Source organism: Meriones unguiculatus, chromosome 14 (assembly GCF_030254825.1).
Source record: "Meriones unguiculatus strain TT.TT164.6M chromosome 14, Bangor_MerUng_6.1, whole genome shotgun sequence".
Taxonomy (NCBI): Eukaryota; Metazoa; Chordata; class Mammalia; order Rodentia; family Muridae; genus Meriones; species Meriones unguiculatus.
Genome location: NC_083361.1, coordinates 87842923 through 87862108, shown reverse-complemented (window position 1 = coordinate 87862108; position 19186 = coordinate 87842923). Strand labels below are relative to the sequence as shown.

Below are 19186 nucleotides of genomic sequence, written 5' to 3'. Positions count from 1 at the left end.
CTAAGACATATATTTCTGATGTGTTTGTGAAGATGTTTCCAGAAAGATTAGCTGAATACCAATCCTCAAATTGTGTGGCACGTTCTAATAGGTTGCCCATGTATAAAGAGCTTCAAGGAAAATCCAGTGTGCACCTGCCTACCTTCATTTCCTCTAGAGCAGTGGTTCTCAATCTTCCTAATGCTGTGATCCTTTAAGACAGTTCCCCAAGTTGTGGTGACCTCCAAACAAATTTATTTTCATTGCTTCTTCATAACTCTAATTCTGCTACTCGTGAATCTTAATGTAAATATTTTCGGAGATAAAGGTTTACCAAAGGAATCACAACCCACAGGTTCAGAACCACTGCTCTAAAGGGTATTAATTTTTCTTAACTCCCAGCACCTATCATACAAGCCAATATAAATCTCCCTCTTTCTCATACTCTTGCATGCTTCTCTCTCTCTCTCTCTCTCTCTCTCTCTCTCTCTCTCTCTCTCTGTCTCGTGTGTGTGTATGTGTGTACATTTCTTTCATTATGTTCTTCTAAAGAACCCCACAAAATATTATATAAGTAAGTGAAAGTTTTATAGAAAAATCTTTGTATGTTCTGGTTCTTTTCAGATCCATACACATACCCAAACTGGAGAGAAACCCTATAAATGTAAATAGTGTGGGAAATCCTTTGCTCATTTTTATTTTGTACAAGTTCGTCAGCCAATGAGTTGGCTTGATGATGTCTTCAAAAGCACCCCTCATAAACACAAGCCTCTCCCTAAGAATCCTATGGTGTCCTGTTATCAGAGAGTCAAATTAGGCATGAAAAAGATGTCTCCCTTAACCATTTTAAATGCACTAGAACTTGGCTGACTTTGAAGCAGAGAATATATGTCTCATAATCCAGGTCCCTTTGTACTCATGCTGACTTCGTGTTTTTAAAATGTCTAACTTGAGTAATCTGTCCGCTGTGACATAAGGACAGTCATTTCTCTCTGCCATGAAGCTGAGGCTCAGCTCAGATCTCAGTCCCCACTTCTCCTTCTACTTTGCCGATGGTCCCATTTATTTTCAGGAACTTTTTGGACCTTACGCTGAAGAATTTCAATCATGGCCTGAGCTTTGACATTAGCATGGGATTCAAAGAGTATAGATTCTAACAATAAATACATCACTAAAAGTTGGGGATTTTCTGGTTCCTTCCTGTGCTATCAGTGAGTACTGTCTCTTGCTTACTCAGTAAAAGCCCACTATCAGAAAAAGAACAGGCCTTGGGAGTACAAAGGAAAAAGGTCACTGATTCACTGCCTGTTATTTGTGTCTTGCGTGTCTGTGTGGTTGGATGAGGGAAAAGGTATGTGCCTTCTTTAAAAAGAATATTTTTCATTAAATTTTTATTTTTATATTAATTACAGTTTATTTACTTTGTATCCCAGCTGTAGCCCCCTCCCTTGTTCCCTCCCAATCCCACTCTCCCTCCCTCATCTCCTCCAGGCCCCTCTCTAAGTCCACTGATAGGGGAGGTGCTCCTCTCCTTCCATCTGACCTTAGGTTATCAAGTCTCTTCAGGACTGGCTGCAATGTCTTGGTTCTTCCGTTGCTCTTTGTGGTTCTAAGCGGTGCTGTCGACATCAGAGTGCACGCATGTGCACGCATGTGCACAGACACACACGCACAGACACACACGCACAGACACACGCACAGACACACACGCACAGACACACACGCTGCTTTAGATGAAGATATCAACACCATCAGCTGGACCTCAACATTTCCATTTAATTCTCATGCATTTAACAAATATTGAGCCACTGTTCTTGGCATCTAGCATACAGTGCGTACACCTGAAAATATCTCTATGTGTATTAAATTTACCATGGCATTAGGAATATTGTGAGGAAAAATATGCTGCGTAGCAAATTTCTAGTGTTAGAATTAAGAAAGGGACAGGCTGGTGGTCAGTGATGTCCGCAATGGGATCATAGAACAGCGTGATCCCAAGTAGGGTAAAACGAACAGACATGCGTCCGTGTCTGGCACAAGGTGCAGCTGGGGATTTGAACCAGTCAAAGGGTGTCTGCCTAGCAGTTGAGAATTGTTAAATCCCCAACATTTCAGTAAAGTGGCGGGGGCGGGGGTGGGGGATAGTGAAAGAAGGTGCTTACTGCGGGGTCGCTCCGGGAGAGCCTGTGTGCAGGGAACCACAGCCAAACCTTGAGTTCAGTATTATGCACAACTGGATCTTAGGACCCCGGATCTCGTGGTTTGGTGGAGACAGCAGAGGCAGGAAAACAGACGACAAGGAGAATGAGGACAGGGAATGGCCTGTTGCTGGCGTGGGTCTCAGTCCTACAGACTCTCTGCTCTGGTCCCTACAACATGCCCTTTTGCGGGACTGAACTCAGCGATTTCCTCCTCTGTGCTTTTGAATTTGTCTTAAACCCTGAAGCTGGAAAACATAGGTGATTTTTCCAAAGTAGAATAATGGAGACCAGGGCCAAGCAGCTGCAGAATGAGAACAACAATGGTTTCCATTTCGGGTTGTGAAATAAACTCACATTACACATGTTAAGTGCACAGAGCCTGCCTGGCACATAAGCGTTTGGGGTTTAGAAACTATCCCCTGACCCTGACGCCTCCCTTTGACAGGCATATATTCAGCAGTTATTGCCTGGTAGGTTAGTCAGTGGCACTATTTAGGCCCTGAAGCTACAGCGGCATTTAAAAGCAGTGGGAATCTTCCCTTTGCATAGCCTAGCTAGCAACACAGACTGGTAAGGTGAGTTAACTTAGACGGTCAAGTGTGCCGAGAAGCCTGCCGCTGGCCAGTCAAGCTCCACACCCACGTGTGGCCTGGACAGAAGCCATCAGGAGACATCAACATACCATTACGTGATCCTGGTTTTTATCCTCCAGGCGACATCATTGGCCCTCTGCTTGTAGGACGCATCACCGCATGCTGAGGACCGTGACTGGGCGCGGGAGTGAATGGGGGAAAGGTGATGCAGGGGACACTGATGTGCAAGGCACAGTGAGAGCACTGCCACTGCTCATTTACTCCTCAGAGTGCAGCGGGAGAGCTGAGCTGGCATCTCTGTCTTTGCGCTTTAAAGGATATAAGCGTACACAGGCACCCCAGGGGAATGCTGATGGTACTGTGTGGCCTTTTCCTGAAGGTTGGAGCATCACATTTAATATTAACTTGCCTGGACCGGGAGAGACTATGTTGATTTCTGGAGCACGGTTAGAGTGGGGACGCTGGGACTAGACAGAGGAGAATCACTATTGAACAAATAGCTTTTTTTCTTTTCTTCTCTTCTTCTTTGCAGCCTTCGTTCATCCTCTGAGACGACTATTACTGGAACCATGGATCCTGCAGTGTTAGTGGAAGCCATTGTGGAAGAACTGAACTGTCCTATCTGTATGACCTTCCTCAGGGAGCCTGTGAGTGTCAGCTGTGGCCACGCTTTCTGCCACGGCTGTCTCTTTGGACTCTGGAAGCTCCCGGGAGAAGCCCAGAATCTAGACTACATCTGCCCCCTTTGTCGAGCACCTGTGCAGCCGAGGAAACTACATCCCAATTGGCAGCTGGCCGGTGTCGTAGAGAAAGTCCGTCTGCTAGGGTTCTGTATGGAAATGGGACTAAAGACTGATGTGTGTGAGCTCCACAAGGAGCCGCTGACAATGTTCTGCAAAGAGGACGATGTATTAGCCTGCGAGGCCTGCAACCAGTCCACAGAGCACGAAGCACACAGTGTTGTTCCCATAAAGGATGTTGCCTGGGAAGATAAGGTAGACAGTAAAGCTGGGCCACTCCAGCCTTTCCTCCGCCTCTCTTCTGCTGTCTCTGTATTAGAAGCTTGTCTTGAGAGCTGATCCCTTTGGCTCCTGCTAGCTACAGTTCCTTGCATCTAATATTCTGAGCTATAACTTTTCCTTTATTCATAATCATCTTTGATTTTCTTCTCTTCCATTTCCTCAATATCACATCTCAGGGCCCTACACCCGACTCAGGCCATGTCTAGGTACTTGGTATTAGCTGAATCATCTTAACCGCTTCATTTTATATAGCCAACTCAGGCTTAGTAATTTTGGATCAAGATACATTATTTAGGGGCTGGAAAGGAACAGAGATGAGTCCTTCAGACTGATTCGCCAGTTGCCAGCCACGCTTACATGCTAAACATGCATTCATACAGCATCCATATTATCAGGTCTTTTCTGTCTTTGGGCTAAATTCTTTAAAAAGAGATGTCTTAGGGTTTCTGTTGCTGTGAAAAGAAATCATGACAACAGCAAGTCTTATAAACAAAAATCTTTACCTGGGGCTGACTTACAGTTCAGAGGTTTAGTCCACTGTCATCATGGCGGGAAGCATGGCAGCATACATACATACATACATACATACATACATACATACATCCCCACACTTTGGGATAAGTCATCCCTGTTGTATGTACTGCTTTTGTTTTAACATCTGCGATCGGCTTCCAGACCCCACCTTGCTCTTTACCCAGATATGTCTTAATTCTCTTTCTTCAAGTTAAGATTAAAATGTAACTATATATGGCAAATCCTCTGAATCAGCATTCTTCTCCACAGGACAAAGATCTAAAACATGTGTATACTTTGTTTTGTTTTGAGAGTTTTAGAACAGAGAGGCACATTAGCATTCTGACACGGAGGGTAAGAGCTTGGTTAAATCCCAGCCTTGTCATCCACTAGATGGTCACTTCCTGAGCCTCGGTTTTCCTTTCTGTAAAATGGTGATGACACCAACATCTAGGCACTGTATTTATACCATTTCTTTTTCTTGCCGCTGTCATCAAACACCTGACAAGACCTGCGGCAGCCACATAAGGGAGAAGAGGATCATTTTGGTTCACAGTTCAAAGGGATCCATGGCATCATGGTGGGAAGACCACAGGAACAGGAGCAAAAGCGACTGGTCACAGGATATCTGTAGTTGGGAATAACGAGTAGGAAGTGAGGCCATGCTGTGAGGCCTCCAGGCCTGTCCCACAGTGATCTAATCCACCCAGGCTCCACCTCCTAAAGTGTGCTCCGACCTCCCCACAGGCCTCACCAGCTGAGCCCCAGCAATGTTAGTGCATGTGCAATGTTTGAACCCTAGCTGGCACTTTGTAATTCTTCAGCAAACGTGGCTGCTATCAGAAGTTGCTGTCAGAGCTGACTACTTTTGCCTTTGCCGTAGGAATCTTTTGCATTACTTTCCCAGGAAAGGGTATTACCTCTGTTGTGGATCAGAACTACCCAAGCAGCTTGCTAAGTTCCACTTCTCATTTGATGACTGGGGAAGACTCAAGCCTCGGCCATGCTGATGCTCCTGGCCATGGACCACACTTTCAGCAGCAAGGTTCTGGGAAATAACAGGGAACAAAATTAATGAGAATAAGTGTAGTCCAGGGCAGGAGCCTTTTCCTAGAAAGTCTGGCTGTTCACCTTCCCGGACGCTTGGAGACTGTGGGAGTTAAGATGACTCTCAACCCAAAGACCCTCCCTGGGCGTCACACGGGCAGAGCCTGTGCCTTCTGTGGTATTCCTTTTTCTCTTGGTGGCTTTTCCAACCTGTTGCCTGAGGAAGATTGTTCCCATCAGCTACCAAGAAGCCTCAGTCAGCCTAGAATGTCTGCAGTAGCATCATGACGGGTCACACTCAGGAGCTTTCTGTCTCTTGCAGTGGAAACTCCAGGAGGCTCTGGAACATCTAAGAAAAGAGCAAGAAGAAGCCTGGAAGCTGGAAGTCAGCGAGAAGGAACGAGCTGCCAGCTGGAAGGCAGGTTGCCCTTGAGAAAGGGGTTCGAGTCATCCCTCTCTTCTAGAGCCGACAGTGAGGGCTTCTCCATAGCTGTGAGGCAGAGATGGGGCCTTAGGATTCCCTTTACTTAAGGCCACATAACTTCTCAGGTCCAGCATAGAGGTTTGGAGGTAGAAGTGGCCTCCGACCTCAGATCTTCGTGTATGAGGAGGAACAGTGCCTCGCACATGTGAGCTCGTGGGAGTGCAGCTTGCAGAGTGGCTGTCAAGCAGCAGTTTCCGAAGAGGCATAAACTCTCGGAACTTTTGATGGAGATACTGTAACAGCAAAGTGACCTAAAATGGTACAATAAGCATAAAAACATCAGCAAGAAGAAAAACTATCCAACAGCTTAGTTACCATCCATTCTTAGTAACCATCTGTGAAACCATCTGGCTGTTATTCTGAAAATGGAAGGTAGTCTGCCTCCTTTTCTGTTTCGGTTGGGTTTGGGTTTGGGTTTGGGTTTTTGAGACAGGGTTTCTCTCTGTAGCCCCGGCTGTCCTGGAACTCAACTCTATAGACCATGCTGGCCTTGAACTTACAGAGATCCACATGCCTTTGCCTACTACACGTGCTGGGATTAAAGGCATGCACCACCTCCACCCAGCCTGCTCCTCTGCATCTTACCAAGATGGTATCCAGTACCAGGATGGTGGGGCATGCCTGTAAACCAGCCCTTGGGAAGCAAAGGCAGAGAATTGCTATAGTTTCAAACCCAGCCTGGTCTACCTAGAGACTAATAGTCCAGTGGGGCTACTGGAACCCTGTCTCAAGAAAAAAGGAGCATGTCCTACATCTTGCTGGGCTTGATAAAAGTAGTACAGGTTAAATGTCACTCATCGAGAAATGTGAAATCTAAGTGCTCCTAAACCCAAAAGTGTCTTATAACCAACATGTTAGCAAAAGCAGAAGAAAGTTTCACTTCCTCAGAATGTGTGCGTGTCAAGCACACCAAAGTTATTTTCAGGTTGTATGTGCAAGATATATGTTTATGTAAACATAAATGAACTTCATGTTCAGACTTAGATCTCATTGCCAAAATGTCTCTTCATATGTGTATGATCTAGAACTGAGAAAAAATCCAAGTCATTAAGAAACTAGTCTACCTGTGAAAGGGACCATAATTCCACGGGGCTGTGGGGAGGCAGGGAGGTAGGAAAATTGGATCCTTTGTCTTTGCCTCCATAGCGCCCAATACATGGTCAATCCAGAGCATTTCCAACGTGTGTGTGTTTGCACCCGTCCCTGTCCTGCATCCCACATGGCTCTTACACTGACAAGATCAGTGCTAACTCCCGCCTTGGCTCCACAGATACAGATGGAAACACGAGAGCGGAGCCTCCGATGGGAGTTTGGGAAGTATCGGCAGCTCCTAAAGGAAAAAGAGCTGCCGTGTCAGCGGGCGGAAGAGGAGGCAGCTGCAGCTCAGGCTAGGCTGGAGCAGGAGAAGGGAGAAACAGCAAACAGGCTGGAGGTGAGGCGCGAGAAGATCGCCCAGCAGAGCTGGGTCGTGTGGAGGATGATTGCAGAGCTGGAAGAAAGGTCCCAGAGACCCGTGCGCTGGATGCTGCAGGTGTGGAGCGGCCTTTCCCGCACACCGGAGCCAGAACTGAAGCTGGGCTTCGGGAGACCGCATTAGCTAGTCCCTCGCGAGCCTTGTCCTCACACTGCCCACCCCCGTCCTCACACTGCCCACCCCCTGTCCTCACACTGCCTACCCCCTGAGGCCGCTGTCCGCCTCCAGCTGATATTCCCACAGGCTGGGTCATTCCCGCCCAGCCAGGGGCAGGAGGGCACCAGGGGCTTAGGCTAATAGCATGACAGCATTCTAGTCCCTTCCATCCTGGCCGTGTTGGGATGGAGCCTGAGGTGTTCAGCCTGGTCGGGTCCGCTCTGCTCTCCTCCCATGAGCTCCCCAGCCCTATTTGAGAAAGCCCCTCGTCCAGGCACACTCACCTGCTGCGTTCTTTTCTCCTCCTAGGGTATTCAGGAAGCCGTGAACAGGTATGTTCTGATCCTCAGAGCCTCTGTGAAGCCCCTCGGGATAGGGAGGCCTGACCAGAGCCGGACCTGGAGAGGGCTATAGACTGAGTACCTACAGAAGGCAGAGCTGACGCGCCGCCTTACATTATATTGCCTGAAGATTTGTTGACCTTTTTTTTTTCACTTAATCAAATTCATTCCAAGTATAACCAGTAAGAATTTTAAGTAAAGCTGAAGTATGTTATTTCGTGTAAGTGGTCCAAGAATATGACACATGAGTCTTCCAACTCAGAATATCAGCCTTTCTCCTTTGCATCACATCCCTTACTTTTCTTCTGTCCCCAATACTGAACTTTTTCCACAAGAGGGAGCTGTATTTTTCGCTCCCTGTCACAAACAGTTTGAAGCTCAAGCCTGACATTCCTCCTCTGCTTCGCTAGACAGGGCAGCCTGTGTGCCTGGCTCTGGCCAAGCCCCTCTTCCCTGGGGACGCAGGCTCCAGGGGCCCAAGTTAACACTCCTGCATCCAAAACACACCCTCTCCTGCAGGAGCAAATCTTGGAGCCTGCAGCGGCCAGAACCAATCTCCTTGGAGCTGAAGACAGACTGTCGTGTTGTAGGACTAAGAGAGATCCTGAAGGCGTTCGCAGGTATTAGACTCTTAGGGACTGTGATGGGCAGGGGGCGGGGCTCCGCCCACGGAGATAAATGGCTCAGTGCAGGCTGGATGCTTCATCTAGCCCCACCCCTCCCATTGCTGCGAACTCTGTCGTCATCAGAGACTTCCGACTTGTCCCCTTGTTGGTATCAGTGTCACCCCTAGGATCTTTTCCCCTAGTTGACGTGCGCCTAGATCCGGACACAGCTTACTCCCGCCTTGTCGTGTCCAAGGACGGGAAAAGCGTGCGCTATGGAGTCCCCCAGCAGAACCTGCCCGACAATCCTGAGAGATTTTACCGCTACAACATTGTCCTGGGCAGCCAATGCATCTCCTCGGGCCGGCACTACTGGGAGGCAGAGGTTGGAGACAGGTCGGAATGGGGCCTGGGGGGAATGGAGACCGGAAGGAGGTGGTCTGTTTATCCCCTCACTATGGCTTCTGGGTGATGAGGCTGAGGAACGGAGCAGAGTACCGGGCAGGCACGGATGGATAGCCCCTCCTGCCCGTGTCAGCCCCTCCACGCCGGGTGGGAGTCTTCCTAGATTATGAGGCTCACGATGTCTCCTTCTACAATGCGACTGATGGTGGCTCCCACATTTTTACCTTCCCCCGTCATCCCTTCCCAGGCCGCCTCCTGCCCTATTTCAGTCCTTGCTACAGCATTGGCACTAACAACACCACTCCCCTCACCATTTGTACCCTGGACGGGGAAAGCTAGGAGTGCCACCACACTAACCTGATGCTGGAGTTTGGCCTGGTACCCAGGGCTGTTGGAGGGTGCCTCCATGGATAAGCATGCCCCTGGACCCAGCCTAGAACCCAAGGGCCTCTTGGTCCTACCTCATAGCCTCTTGGTATCAGACCAAAGCGTCAGTGCCTCTCTCAGAAAAACAGCCCTAGCCGGAGAAGTGTTGTGATCCAAGGTGGAAAACAGGACTGGAAGAACAGACTTTTGACCACTCTGGAGATCATAGCCCTCCTCCCTGGTTCCACAACTAAGCGAGTGCCAATGATTAAACAAATGCAAATTGCAGAAAAGCTTTTAAATAACGTCTCTTCCAGTGAGACAAAGTAATCATGTAGGTGTCCAGCGCTGACTGTCGTGACGAGGCCAGGTGCTGTGTCACATGAGGCCCTGCTGCTACCACACAAACCCTAACCTCACCCAAGAGACTCCTACCACACGTCCTCTCTGAGAACGTGGGCGGGCCTGCGCCCTGGGCCTGTCTTTTCTCTAAGGGGCAGGATCTGAAAAGGTAGGGGCCTTGTTTCTATTTTTACTTTCTGTATAAAGAGGCTGAAAAACAACTAAGTTGTTTCATACAGAGCTTTGGGGTTAAGGTTGTAAAGGTTGTAAAATGATTTTCACTTTCAAATGAAACCAAGTTGACAAATTCAATTCACCAATCACAAGTCGTCGGCCTGTCATTTATTACATCTTGGGTCCGAAACGTGTTTCTGAGAGAATTTGGGTGTCCTGTTTGGAAAACGGGCTCTAATCTGGCATAAAATAACATTCCTCTACCTCGCCTGTTTATTGTAAAGACTCAAAATCCATCCAGTGCTTTTGTTCCCTGTAGATAATGGAGGGCAAAGAGTAGATGCTGCATGCAGCAGCCTTCCCAACTTGCAACTTTGTTCCTGGGAGCCCCTCCCAGCAGTGCAGAGCCCTTTAAAAAAAAGTACCCGTGCCACACTGTGTCACAAGGGCATACCGACATGAGGCCACGGAGGTATACTGTGTATCTGATAGCATGATAGGTTAGAGTGAGGACTGTGGCCTCAAAATAGAAAACAAGATAGTAGCAAAGAAGAAATAGAGTCATCAGGAAGGAAGGAAAGCCCGTCCAGCAGCTCGTTGGGGTTAAATTAGGATCTTCTGATGCCACTGGGAGCATTTAAGTGGTTCATGTAACTGTCTAACGTTCTCCTGGAAGGTACAGGAGAGCAAAGTGTGGGGAGAGAATCATACTAAACAAAAGCCAATCCATTCAATAATGACAGGAATTAAGATTATATATTGAACTGTTACTTTAGAGTGGCTGTCATGTCAGGGAAAGTTGCACAAAAATAGCCCACAAGTGGCAAGACTGGGATGTGGGAGAGTTTGCTGGCTCTGCTCATGGAAAGGGACCAATCCTGTGGTTGCCTCATGTTCTCAACCCTGCATTGCATATACAAGTTAAATGACATTATTAAACATCAGAATATTGTAATCACCTCATCTTGATATCATTCTCACTGAAAATTGAAATTTTATTCACACACAGTCTTTACAGCTCCCTCTTGGACTCTGCACACACAGTGGAAACAGTCTAGCTCCGGGAATCTTTAAAACGCCTGTGAACTTGTGTAGGAAACTGAATGTATGAAGAGTTTATGTTCATGAGCCTTGTCTAGAAAAACAGGTCAGCAGCATCCACATTCGCTCCTGTATTTGCTTGGTCCTAATACCATAAATGACAGGGTTCAAAGTGGGCGGGATGATCAGGTACAAGTCCGCTAAGAGCACTCGGGTGTGCAGGGGAACTACATCCTGCCACAACCAGGCTATGTATATGGATGCGATCCCGGGGAGATAGAAAAGACACATAACTCCCACGTGAGAGCCACATGTGCTTAGTGCTTTCAGCTGGGCATTCTTTGAGGACAGGCTAAAAACTGCCCTAAGAATCAACATGTAGGAGGCAGCAATGAAGGCCATGTCAGAGCCCACAATAATAGAGGAACAAATCAAGCTATACAAACTGCTAGGCATGGGGTCCGCACATACTAACTTGGCCACGGCCATGTGTTCACAGTAGGAATGGAAAACTACATTGGAGCCACAGAACGGCAAATGGCTCAACATCCAGCTCAGGGGAGTCATGGAAATGACAGCTCTGATGATGATAGTCACACATAATCCCAGCATCAACTTAGGCGTGAGAATTCTCCTGTAGTGTAGGGGCTTGCAGATGGCCACATAGCGGTCAAAAGCCATGGCCAGTAGCAGCCCTGTCTCCACAGCGGTGGCAGCATGGACAAAGTACATCTGAGTGAAACAGGCGTTGAAGCTGATGGAGCTGTCCCCTGAACTGAAGATGCTCACCATCTTAGGTACCACGGAGGAGGCCATAACAATGTCCACAGCAGCCAGAACACACAGAAAGAAGTACATGGGCTCTTGCAGAGTGGAATCCACGCAGACCACAGTGATGATGAGGGTGTTGCCGAAGAGAGCTATGCTGTACATGGCACTCAGTGAGATGGCCAGCCAAAGATAGGAAGACTGCAAACCCGGAATGCCCACCAGGAAGAAGGTGCCAGGGGCCTCCACTGTGTGGTTGTGGGACGGCCCTGACATCACAGTTTAGGTGGCTTTTCTATTGCAGTGTAAAGAGAAGGCAACGGAAGGCCATCTGATGTCTTCCGGCTTGGACATGGACAAATCCGCAGTGTCGGGGTAGCGTTTTCAGAATCAGAGAACACAAACTAAGCCATCTTGCTCCATTTCCCATTTTCATCAAGGTTCTCTGTGTTAACAGATTCTATGCTTTGTTCAGAATCATTTGTTGATTTCCCTCCTTTAGGAAGTCTCTTACGTTGCATGAAGAGGTAAAACTAGAAACCGTCCCAAGGTTTTTATAAAATGTCTCAGGATGACCTAGAAAGGTAAGGGCCGGCAGTCCTAATGCTCCACCCAGGTCTTTCTTGTATTTTCTAGTGGGTAATTCTTGCTCATGTGGCATCACTGTCTGGAGATGTTGGCTAATCATCGGGAAGTACGGCGTTTTCTTAGAATATAAAACAAAGCTCTATGTATTTCTTCTGCCCTGCTGCAGATGCCCTGCTGGCCCTACAGCACCATGAATCAGGAAAGCAAAGGAGCCAATTATATTGCTACTAGAGTCACACCCGCAACACTAAAAACGTTATGTATCACTTGCTACCTCTTTTGCCTTGGTCAGGTTACATAAACTGTCCATGCCTTAATTTGATCATTGGTGTTTTGAAATTTAAATGGAAGGCTATAAAGAGTATTTAGTTTTAAAAAGTAGAGAAAATTTAAAAATAAGCCTGGCTTTCTCTGCTTCACCGTTTAACTCCAAAGTCTACAAAAGTGGGTAAGTACAACACAGACTAAAATTAAAAGTAAATCCACCAGCCTGTGTTAGGGTTCACCTTTAATCCCAGCACTCAGGAGGCAGATCGGCAGATCGCTGAGTTTAAAGCCAGCCAGGTTTACAGAGCGAGTTCTAGGACAACCAGGGCCACACAAAGAAACCCTGTCTTGAAAAAAAAGAAAGAAACCTTAAAAAAATTCTACCAAGACAACAGCCATTCTCTTCAGGTAAACAGTGTGTATATGGCTCTGCTGTCATTCTAAATGCTGACACCAAAATGGAGTTGGGTTAGGCATAGGGATGGGTGTGGTGAGCGCACTCTGTGTAGAACACACTCCTGCCTCACCATCTCTTCTGACTCCTCTCAAATTAATCCTCTCTCTTGGACATGCACAGGCAGTTTGACCTAAGGAGCTAACTGACTGCAAACTTTACCACATTATGCCCCTCTGGTCTCCTTCCTTAAGCCCACGGGGCCTGAGCACTGCGTCTCTGAGGACTTTGCCTCAGGCTGCCGTATCACCAACAAGACAGGTGTTGACCTCACAATATTCAGATGTGGCCCAGGACGTGTTTCTTACGTTTCCTTTCAGCCTTCGATGAAAAGAGCCTCGAGATCAGTTTGAGTAGCGTCACATCCCACAACCCCCTCATTACTAGGGTTTGCAGCATAAGTTGTGATCTACTTACCTCATTTTTAATTCTCTCCCCTGTGCTAGAGAAGACATTTCCTGTGTTACTCAAACATAAGACAAGCATTTACCTGGTTCTCCATCCTTACCACATGGTGTCCATTTACCCTCAGCTTTCCTCCTGGAGAGCTGACCGATGCCACATTGGTGCAGGATCACCAAGAGTTTTTAGGGAGCCGGGTTTCTGAGGCTTGATATTTATATATGGTCTTTTTTAGATAAACCACGAAACGGAAACCTTAGTGATAATAAAGGTATAGTGAGACCGATTGACCTAAATGACAATTTCCATTTCACTGTCAATAAAGACCTGTGTTGTACAGACTCAGCGAGTGAGACATCACTGACCTATGAGAGCAACACTGAGAAGAACTCCAAAGTAAACGAGAGAAGAGTGCAAAATGTGCTGGGTATCCCTCAGACCCAGTCTATGTTTAGGATGCTACAGGCTGGGGGTTGAGCTTTGGTGCCTACAGACTCGAAGAAAAGTGAAGGACTCAGAATGCCCACACTCGTTCCCCTCTGACCCGGACGCTGCTCTGTATGAAGTCACCTTTCACCCGAGGGCACCCCCACGTTAGGCCCTGCTTCATCTTCCTGTCTCCAGCCCTGGGAGCCTCACCTCATAACTCCCCAGATGCTCACCGCGGTTTCAAGTTAATGATATTCTTTTTCAAAACTTTTTTCCTTCATATTATTTTTCTTTCTTTATCAGCATTGCAAGAGAGGTATGTGTGGTTTCAGTCTTTTCAAACTAAGGAACATTTGTTTTGATCAATTATCTCTTCTTTAAAGTATTTAAATTTTCCTTGCAAACATCAGTAGTGACCTCCATTAAAGATCTGTTGTGAATCCAGTAACATTTTAAGCATCTTTTCCTGTATGCCTACTTTTCAATTGGCTCTTTGGGTCACTCAAAACACCTGCTCTAAGATAAATAAACCTAAGGTGCAGAGGCTAATCCTCTCAACATGCGCAGGAGCAGGCAGCCACAACTGCTTCCTGCTTGTTGGGGTGAATTCTTTTCGGAAAGCCCAGGCCCAGGCCCAGAGCTCCTGAGACACCTCCATCCATGCAGTGGGTGCGTTAAGCCCTGAAGATGCGTGTGATATCTGGAGGGTCCATCATGAAAAGGTGGCCTACGCAAACCATTTAAAATCAATAACTAAGTCATAGGATAGGAGGTGATATTTTATTCCAAATAAAGGATGGAGGGATTCGTAATTAACATGCTTTCCAGATGAAGGCAGTTCTGCGCCCTTCATTGGAATGTAGCCTTGATGCCTGTGATAACCTCATATCCCTAACTGCCTCCCTCTACACCCGGACAGAGCCTCACTCGGCCCTACAGCATGGATTTTTCTCACAGTCTTGGACCTAAAATTCTGTATGTACCACGTCAGTGTTGCAGATGCCTTTCCGTTCCTCTGTTTTGAACACAGTAATGCTACCTACCTACCCCTCCTGTACCCGCCATCCCTCGCATCGTTTCCAGAGGGAGCTGTGGGCATCCGCAATGCCTCCGAGCTGAGCGGCCACGTCAGATTGTACGCTTGGATAGAGAACTTGAAATCTTAGTTCTGAGGTGACCTTGGCCTAAAGACTTCTTAAATCAATCCTGGGCTCCTAATTCAGTTTTCCACGTAACAGATTTCCTCTTGCAAGATTTACTTTCTGATTAAGGATGCTTCCTTGTCCCCATCTCTCACATCAAATGATGTGTAAATTCACATAAGGCCCTCTCCAGAAGCAGTGACATCACAGAAGCCACAGGAGACCAAGGACAATGGAGTGCCGTCCTTTTCAAATGCCTCCTACTGGGAGACTCCCTTTCCCCTGAGATACTCTGTCGCCCTGGCTTCCCTGGACCCTGATTCTCTTGGGCTTTGCCCAACAGCCAAACACTGAGACTCCTCCAGAGACCGGCTCTTTCCTGTGCTCAGTCCCTTGGGCGCTGAGAAGTCTGGAGCCTGGAGAGTGAATGGTGTCTCTAGTCCCAGAGGATACCTAAGCATTAGACTAACGAATGCTAAAGCATACATCTAGAAAGAAAATCAAATGTTCCAGTTTCTTTTTTTCTTAGTACATTTATTTATTTATTTATTTATTTATTTATTATTTTATTTTCTTATTTATTATTGTGTATATTATGTGGGCGTGCCCATGCCTCAGTGCACTGTAAAGGTCAGAAAACAACTCTCCTCTCCTGCCGTCATTTCCAGTCCCGGACCTTTCACTGAGGTTGCCAGGCAGCAAGTGCTGTATGCTCTGAGCCCTCTCACTATCCCCGATTACTTTTTTTAATTTTTCAATATTCCAAAACCTCTAAAGCGTCGGTTCTCAACCTTAATAAGGCTTCAGCCCTTTAATACAGTTCCTCATGTTGTGGTGACCCCAACCATAAAATTATTTTCATTGTTGCTACTACTATGAATAGTAATGAAAAAAATCTCATATTTCCCATGGTCTTAGACAACCCCTGTTAAAGGGTCATGACCCACGGGTTAAGACCTGCTGCTCTAATGGGTGTTTTCCTGAGATGTCCACATTTGGTTATCACAGTCCTCTGTGGCAGCTGCTGTCACTACACCCACATTTCACAGAAGAACATCAGACTCGGAGAAGTGCACAGAGCTACCGAGACCAGGAATGAAGCTTCAGATCCTACCCAGAACTCTTTTCACTGGCTTCACACAGTGAGCACATCCACGTGAGACCGTGAAGCCAGTGTGGCTTGGAGACCCTGGTCTCCGTTGGTTGTGAGTGTCCTTGAAGTGGGATTGCTGCATCCTTCGTGAATCCTGCCTTTCATGTTTCATAGATGACATTACTATTGCCACAGAAATTTTACTATCGCAATTACTATCCACTAACATTGCAGAGGTCTGAGTTTATCCATATTTTCACTCACAGTTGGTTGCTACTTTTTTTTTTTTTTTTGGTTTGGTTTGGGTTGGGTTTTGTGATCATACATACAGATCAAATGTATTAGCTCACTGTAGTTTTAGTTTTCACCTTTCTAATGATCAGTGATAAAAGTGCTTCACATATGTTAGCTGGTTATTTGCGCATCACCTTTACAGAAATGTCTGTGTCGGTTCGACTATCTAATTTTTTTGTCTTTGTTGAATTGTAGGATTTCATCACTTACTAGGAAAATAATTCTTACTAAATACATAATTTGAATATATCTTCTTTCATTCTTTATGGTGTCTGTTTTTGTCTTTTGTTACACAAAATTGTTTCTGGTTTGTTTGGTTTTTTTTTTTTGTGGTTCCATCTGTTTTTCAATTTTGCTGCCTTCACTTTTAGATATCATGTCCATAAAATCTTTGCAATGTTAAATATTTTCTCTAGTTTTATGCTTTCCAATCTTCCAATTAGTTCTTTACATTTCTTTCAATTAATTTTTGCATATCGTGTGAGGATCTCCTCTAATAGTTTACATTTGGATGTCCGGTGTCTGTATCACCGTGACCAGTGTCAGATCTGTCAACCAAATATACCTGACAGTTGAGCTCTGAGCTGCCTATTCTATCCCACTGATACGTCTCTGTCTTTATGTCAGTTCTACACCGGTGGTTTTGATAGACTTAAAACCAAGGCCGATCGGGAGAGATGGGGACATGTCATGCTAATCAAGGTGACAGCCAACTTGCTATTGCAGTTTCTCCCGGCACTTCGAATTTTAATGTCAGAGTGTGGTAGTAAATAAAAATGAGTGTTTGGGCTATATAAAGTTTATTATTAGCCCTATAATTATTGTGGTGGTATTATTTGACCCACTATCACAAATAATAAGACACATACACCCGTTAGATTTTATAATTGCTTTATTTACCTTGGGCTGGGCAGATATTTCTACCTACAAAATCTCAATAACCTCACCATCCATCTCCCAGCCCCCATCCAATGTCATCTGCCTTAATCATCCTCATCTGGTCTACCTTGCATCCAGAAGCCAAATACACTTGCTTGTATTTTTCATCTTGATGTTTTCTCCATCAACGCCATCCTGGGAGTCCTCCCTCCCAGGCCATGTGGTTCTTTCTCCATGTTAACCCATCTTGGCATCCTCCTGCCTCCTCTCTTCCCATCTGTCTGTCTCTTTCCTGGATTCTCCCATCCTTAAAAGCCCAGGAACCTTAGCCACCCTATCACATTCTGCCCTGCCCAGGTATAGGCCGTTTAATCAACCAATCAGGTAGGTTTACACAACAAAGATTGGCGTATCCAGGAAGCAAACAGATCTTGAGGACCAGTAATATAATCATCTGACCAACCTCCAACACCAGAAAGTGAATCTTACTAAGATTTTCAGTTTCATTAAGAATCAAATATATGTGTCTCCCCCCCCCCAATAAAACTGTGTGACTAACAGAAGGGAGTTGAACCCAGAGCATTATTCTCTTCATCCCATGTTGTGAATTGTTTTTTTGTTTGTTTTTTTACTATGGTTCACATTTCTTTTCCAACTCATTCATTAGAAAGGGGCTTGCAACACTGACCTTGAGTTTTAAAAAGACAAACTAAAATCTGTTTTAGGTGTAGTTTTCTGCTCCGGGAAACAAATAAAATGAATTCAGTAGTGAACCAGAGAGCAATATCTAACAGTTTCTACCACAAAATAATAGGAGGAGAGAAGCAAGTCTAAGAAAATTCTAGCAAGGAGAAAGGTAACAAACAGTAACTTTCGTCAACATAGGGACTGATGTTAGATTGGAATAAAGATTATTGAAAACACAGAAAGAAAACACCAAGTCACATTCTCTGCACAGACTTCAGTCTGGTGTCATTCTAGATAAATAAACCAGAAGAAAACAGTCAGTCAAACCGTAGTGAGAAGTTGAGGTGCTGTGGAAGGGCAGGCTACACCCGGAAACCAGTCCATGTGCAAAGATCTCAAAGACATCTTTGCAGTTGGCTGGAACGTGTGAGGTATGAGAAGCTCTGTGTTCATGAACCTTGAGTGGATTGGTGACAGAAGCAATGCATCAGCAGATTCAGTGTGCATTCCCGGATTTGTCTGGTCCTAATACCATAAATAATAGGGTTTAAGGTAGGCGGAATGATCAGGTACAAGTCAGCTAAGAGCACCTGGCTATGCAGCGGAACTTTGCCCTGTCCCAGCCAGGCTACGTAAATGGATGCCATCCCAGGGAGATAGTACAGTGCCATGACCCCAACATGCGAGCCGCATGTACTCAGTGCCTTCCGCTGGGCATTCTTTGACGACAGGCCAAAAACTGCCTTGAGAATCAGAGTATAAGAGGCAGAAATGAAGCCGACGTCTGAGCCCACGATGATGGAAGAAAAGATCAAGCTATACAAACTGCTAGGCATGGGGTCCGCACACGCTAACTTGGCCACAGCCATGTGTTCACAGTAGGAATGAGGGACTACGCTGGAGCCGCAGAACGGCAAATGGCTCAACATCCAGCTCAGGGGAGTCATAAAAATAACAGCTCTAACAGTGATAGTCGCACTAATTCCCAGCATCAGTTTAGGCGTGAGAATTCTCCTGTAGTGTAGGGGCTTGCAGATGGCCACATAGCGGTCAAAAGCCATGGCCAGTAGCAGCCCTGTCTCCACAGCGGTGGCAGCATGGACAAAGTACATCTGAGTGAAACAGGCGTTGAAGCTGATGGAGCTATCCCCTGAACTGAAGATGCTCACCATCTTAGGTACCACGGAGGAGGCCATAACAATGTCCACAGCAGCCAGAACACACAGAAAGAAGTACATGGGCTCTTGCAGAGTGGAATCCATGCAGACCACAGTGATGATGAGGGTGTTGCCGAAGAGAGCTATGCTGTACATGGCACTCAGTGAGATGGCCAGCCAAAGATAGGAAGACTGCAAACCCGGAATGCCCACCAGGAAGAAGGTGCCAGGGGCCTCCATTGTGTGGTTGTGGGACGGCCCCAGCATGACTGGTCAGACTGCT

The 19186-nt window shown here is 46.3% G+C and overlaps 3 protein-coding genes across 3 annotated transcripts; 1 reads left to right on the top strand and 2 right to left on the bottom strand.

The window, feature by feature from the left end:
- Nucleotides 1-3342: 3342 nt before the first annotated feature.
- LOC110540264 (E3 ubiquitin-protein ligase TRIM68-like) lies at nt 3343-9292 on the top strand. The gene is given in 7 exon segments (XM_060366279.1): nt 3343-3768; nt 5678-5773; nt 7110-7370; nt 7779-7801; nt 8330-8430; nt 8619-8828; nt 8831-9292. Coding segments are annotated over 7 exon segments (1446 nt in total). The 3' UTR covers nt 9160-9292.
- A 1532-nt stretch (nt 9293-10824) lies between these two features.
- LOC110540268 (olfactory receptor 52I2-like) lies at nt 10825-11787 on the bottom strand. Its single transcript, XM_060366221.1, has one exon. The coding sequence runs from the start codon at nt 11785-11787 to the stop codon at nt 10825-10827; it is 963 nt and encodes a 320-aa protein (XP_060222204.1).
- Nucleotides 11788-18174: 6387 nt separating this feature from the next.
- Nucleotides 18175-19186, bottom strand: LOC132647060 (olfactory receptor 52I2). The gene has a single exon (XM_060366278.1). The coding sequence runs from the start codon at nt 19168-19170 to the stop codon at nt 18196-18198; it is 975 nt and encodes a 324-aa protein (XP_060222261.1). The 5' UTR covers nt 19171-19186; the 3' UTR covers nt 18175-18195.

What these genes read in the sequence shown, in the direction of transcription:
- LOC110540268 (XM_060366221.1), bottom strand. Translation starts at nt 11,787, where the DNA reads ATGTCAGGGCCGTCCCACAACCACACAGTGGAGGCCCCTGGCACCTTC.
- LOC132647060 (XM_060366278.1), bottom strand. Translation starts at nt 19,170, where the DNA reads ATGCTGGGGCCGTCCCACAACCACACAATGGAGGCCCCTGGCACCTTC.